This window comes from Osmerus mordax, chromosome 1, assembly GCF_038355195.1.
Source record: "Osmerus mordax isolate fOsmMor3 chromosome 1, fOsmMor3.pri, whole genome shotgun sequence".
NCBI lineage: Eukaryota > Metazoa > Chordata > Actinopteri > Osmeriformes > Osmeridae > Osmerus > Osmerus mordax.
In genome coordinates, this window is record NC_090050.1 from 3,726,477 (window position 1) to 3,731,815 (window position 5,339).

Below are 5,339 nucleotides of genomic sequence, written 5' to 3' on the forward strand. Positions count from 1 at the left end.
ACAAAAAAGTTAACATAAAAGGTTATTATTGTGGTTGCATAGATGTACTTCCCTAAAAGTGGTTTATTTGACATTTGAGAACAGTGGTAGGTAAGAGGTTGTTCAGGCGACAAGAGAAATATGTAAAACAACAAAAAAGAACTGTTAGGGAAGAGAAGTGCAATCCATCCGAATACATTTTGGGTGTATTTCTGCTAAAACTGAAAATAAGTATTTGCTTAGTAACTTAATGTGACTCCAATATTCAGAGGGAAAAAGAATCAGATAAAGTATAGTGCCAGGTGCATGGAGAAATGTAATCAATTACTTTGTATATCTATCGTACTGAATGACTGTTCATATATAGGCTCTGTGGTTCATCTCTGTCACTCTTTCTTTGGGGTCACAGAGGACTCCTGTATGATGAGCTGAGAGCAGTCTGGCACACCCAGCTGTCTCTCATTGTGATAAATTTGTTTTGCTTTCTCCTCAGTCCCTTGTCACGTGCCTTTCTTTGTCCCTTCCACCAGCCTGCCCTTTGACGCCAGTCTCCATCCTCGCAGTGGTGGACCGTCACACCATCCAGACAAGCAACAGCTGTCGAACGGGGAGCACTGCAAAGCATCCCAGAGATGGGCTGCAGGTTGCTGTCAATCCAGCAAGGTGGACAAGAACAAATACTGAATGCTGAGTAGACTTTACTTCCTGCTTGCCTGATAGCGTGGTTAATAAACAAGTCAACTCTGTCGATGTATGTCTAATTCTCTTGGAAAGGGGCCGGTTTCTCTTGCATGATTTCTTCATTTTGTATATTAGTACAAAATGTGTCGTGGCCTCAGGTTCATAGTAGAATGGGTGAATTCTGGCTGTTGACCTCAGAAATTGATTTGTTTTTCTAACAAAACAGGATACAAAAGTTATATTTATTGTACATGTGGTACACTTATGGTGTCCACGTGTAGGCCAACTGGATGCTGGCAAGACTGATGGGAGTTTTCTGGTAGAGAACAAACAGGTCTCAACAATCAGGACACCAACACATGCAAAAGTAATGTTTAATTCAAATAAAACCATGCACAGGTCACCCAGACTAGATTCACACCCGTTATAAAATAAAACATCTATAGCCATACATTTCATTCCATGGGCTTTCACTGAGGAGGCTGAAACAGAGTTCACAAGTCAATCTCAAATGGAGAATCCTCCCATATACTCCTCACACCACTCTCAGGAAACATGACTGTGGTGAATCCGATAAGAGGCCAAGCACTGAAGCTCAGAATCTGAAATCCCATGTACTTATTTAAGAGAACATTTTATTACTTTTTCCCCACCTATCACCTATACTAAATCTTCATTAAATCATTATAAATTGCTATGAACTATATGGCACAGAGGACAAGTTAGAGAAAACAGGTGTGGAGCACATAGAGGGACTGCCCTGCTGATACACGTGTTGCTGTTGAATATATGTTGGTTAATTAACCTGATGTACCGTACATGTGCTTGAGTAAAGACCCCGGTTATTCACATAAACGGGATGGAAAACGGGTGACTTGTCTGAGACCTCTGCAACTTTGTAAAAAGAAATGGACCCACTCAACTCCCCCTCTTTTTTGTTTCCCCCCCCAGGGTGTGTAAAGCTAAAGCAGCGTTTTAGGGACTGTTTTTTCTCCTCAATTTGTTAACATTTCAGTGACAAGACACTTCTGGCCCACAATGACTAGGTTGATTTTGGTTACACACTTAAGTTTCAGTGACAAGACGAAGAGCACATTTCTTAAGTCTGTCTTACAATAGGGGCCAAACAAGAATTTTCCAAAGCAGCAAGTTGTCTTGAATCCCACCCATTACGACACATGCATTACAGAGTCAAATGCAGCCACCTTTTGTTGAAGAATCCAGCACACACATAAGATAGGTACACTCAATAAGATCATTTATGTTATTTTACAATCTGGATGTAGAACACAAAGATAATAAAAAAACAAGATTAGTAAGATGTACAGTATTTGTTTGTAGTTGTATCATAATGTCTGATCTGCACGGTGAGTGTTGAGGGTTGGGGCGGTGAGGGGTGAGAGGTGGTGTTCACCCGAGCATCCATCTCTCTGTTCAATGAAACGCTCCAGAGAGAAAGTGAGCATGGTTTAAGAAAGACTATGTGGGAGGGGGGCCTGGCAAAGAGAGGTTATGTGAGAATGGTGTATTTTTTTTTTCAAGAGTCTTGGAAATAATAGAGGCAACCTGCTGCGGTGTTTATGTGTATCTGTATATATATACATATAGATATACATATATGTATTTCAGAGGAAGCTTTCAATCCATGTACATAAATTGTGTGGTGTGTCGGTCTAGTTGAAAGGAAGCGTTGAGCAAGTGTACTCTGCATTTCTGTGTGTGCGCGCGCATGTGTGCATGTGGATGGATGGAGGGAGGGACAGTGAAGAACAGAGTTGAACAGGCAGGCCGCTGGGGGAGGCTCAGTTGCTGTAGACCTGGCCTTCGGGCGGCTGGGGCAGCTTCATGTTCTCTTTGCACATCATGAGCCGTCTGAGCTCCTGCAGCACCACACGGATACTGTACGAGTTCTGCCACTTGGCTAGAGCTGCCACCGCCCGCGTGTCCACCTGGTGGGAGGTATGTACACTCTTACCCCGAGGAGGCATGGGTACACGTGCATTTAAGATCATGGTCCCAAAAATATACAATAGATATATCCCCCAACACTGTGACAACTGAGCTCATGTGTGCGCCTGTGACACACTGAAGTCTAGGAGTTAGTCTAAGACCACTAACGCGAACGACCAACGGAGGCTGGTTCAGGGTTAGGATTAGGCACATACTAAATACACACACCCTTTTCTACTCCTCTCCACAGCCTACATTACGTGCAGCTTGTACACCAGTGAAGCTTTAACAGCAACAGGCAGAGTTGAGAAAATATGAACTGCCACACATTGAAGTGATCCCACCACCCTGCCCGGAGAATAAGAAGTAATGGCATAAGGAACTTACGACACCATTGGAGTTGTGCACGCCATTTAAATTGATCTTGGTCACGAAGCGGACGAAAGGGGCAGTCTCAGGATACCTGGGTCCACATTCTACCTTAAGACTGTACATCCTGTTCTCATAGATTGTCTGGAATGGGGGGGTGGGGGGGACATTGAATAGCAGCAATATTTTAAGGCAGGACAATTTTGCCTTATTATTTTGATACCTTGTATTATTAACCATATTGTAAGAATCTTGAATACTGGGGAGGGGATTACAAAACACAGACACATGGTGGAGGGAAGAATCAAGGGATGGACTGCGAGGCAAAGGAGGGGAGCTAGTGAAAATGGTGAAGTGCAATGTAAAACTAGGCTGAAAGACAATTAAGACAGCACATTTAGAATTGTAATAATATCTCTCTTAATCCAGGGATTTAATGATGTGTCAGTGGTCTAGTATGCTCTCTCACCCTGGGCGGCCCAATAATCATGCCAGTCCAGCGGGTCAGTGTCATGTCGTCATCATCCTCAAGTCCCCAGCTCACAGTCCCATCTCCTACACCTTTCTGGCCCTCTTCCAGCTCCTCCAGCAACCGAAAGTTACGGGGAACTTTGACGCCTGTTTAGGAAGAGGTTTCACAGCAGAAGAGGGTGGGACAGCATTATCCTCAACTAGGTTCACCAGCAGTAATCTGAAGATGTTCCATGATATTTAATGTTCGGTTGGATTAAGTTATTAAGTCATTTTTTCGATTGACAACTCTACTTAGTCAACTGTTACATACACCTCTTTATAATCTAGTTTACTGACGTGGTGGTTCATTTTGTGCTTGGTTTTAAATTTGAAACTAAAAGCATAGTGCTCTTATGTTGTGTGTAGACTCCACTATGAGATTTCATGGCACAATGTGAGGTGTTCAATAAGTGAACTCAGAGGTGGTCACAAACTTTATAAAAATGAATTAAATCTAGATTAGCTTTAGCTAAATATCTACACAACCCAGCTAAACGTATTTTTCTTCGAGTTTATGTAAGGGAGGTCTCAACAATCCTGTTAGCTAACATTACTTGTTAAAGTAAATTGAGAACGTAGCCATGTTACGTAAATGATTGTACTATTGTACTCTGTTTTTTGGTGTTCACACACGACATTCTAGTTAGCTGGCGACTTACTAGGTGGCTTTAGCCTATAGTTATGGGCGTTACTTTAGCTTGGGCTGAAAGAAAGTATTAGCCAGTTTGCTGGAAAACGGCTTATTATTGTTTGCCAGTAAGGCCACGGCAATTTTATTTTGCTAGCATATTTCTCATATTTGACTATACAGCAGTTGCCACAAGCACTGCGACTTTGAGATTACTGTTATTTCAAATCTGAAGAAGTGCCACGGAGTTCCCGTTTTGTTTGGCGTAGTTAGCTAGCAAGCTAGCTCTGCAGAGAGACATGACTCTGCACTAGAAAAGGCTAGCTGCACCACAACCAGCTAGCATGCTGAGAAGCTCGCAGCTAATCACGCAAACTAGCCTCGCAAACTCTTGTGACTTGGTTTGCTTGTCTAAGTAATAGGCGCCACATTATTAACCAAATAATATCCAACGAGCAAAAACTTATGAGATATTAATCGAACTCGTTGGCTAGCGTTCTGGCTAATGTTTCAGCATGTGCACCAGGCTGCGAGGAGGGCGAGTCTACTGCTGCAATAAATAGCTACCCGGTAGAGTAACATTACAGCCAGTATGGCTAACGGTTTGCTAGCTAGCTAGAACTGCCGTCGTATGAATAATTTCGCACAAGTCGAAATATATAAACTATAATATGTAAGTGTGACATGATGCATTACATTTCTATGCATTTTAATGAAAGGATATACTGCTAAAAACTGACCTCAATATCATATATGTGCGACTATGAATTCGGTTTACCTGATCCGGCGGCGGCCGCCATCTTTGTCTCTGATACGCGGGAACGCGCACGTTGCTGTACGTACGTGAATTGAAGGTGCTAGAAAATATAGACTTTCGTACTTTCGCTGTAGGCTACTACTCTGATATCTTCATTCATAAAAACATGAAATCATGTTATATAACATGTTTAGGGTGCACTGGCGGACAGCATACAACTAATTAAATCAATAACAGTGAGTTGCATTAAAGTAAGACCTTACGCAAAGTCACGATATATTTGTCACAGCTAGGGGCATTATTGGCAAGTAAGAAAATGGACACTTGTATTCAATTACAATTCCGCAAACACCTTTGCTACTCGCTTTAAAACGAACAAAAATACACATACAGGGGAAAAAGCAATGAGCACTCCAATATATTGTAATATGCCATGATCGATGGACAACTGTATTAAAGTGC

At 42.2% G+C, this 5,339-nt stretch overlaps 1 protein-coding gene across 1 annotated transcript; it reads right to left on the reverse strand.

The window, feature by feature from the left end:
* Window positions 1-1,896: 1,896 nt before the first annotated feature.
* ube2v1 (ubiquitin-conjugating enzyme E2 variant 1) lies at window positions 1,897-4,933 on the reverse strand. The gene is made up of 4 exons (XM_067240965.1): window positions 4,899-4,933; window positions 3,449-3,597; window positions 2,998-3,123; window positions 1,897-2,609 (listed from the first exon to the last, which is right to left on the reverse strand). The coding sequence occupies exons 1-4, from the start codon at window positions 4,918-4,920 to the stop codon at window positions 2,463-2,465; spliced, it is 444 nt and encodes a 147-aa protein (XP_067097066.1). The 5' UTR covers window positions 4,921-4,933; the 3' UTR covers window positions 1,897-2,462.
* Between the last annotated feature and the right edge of the window lie 406 nt (window positions 4,934-5,339).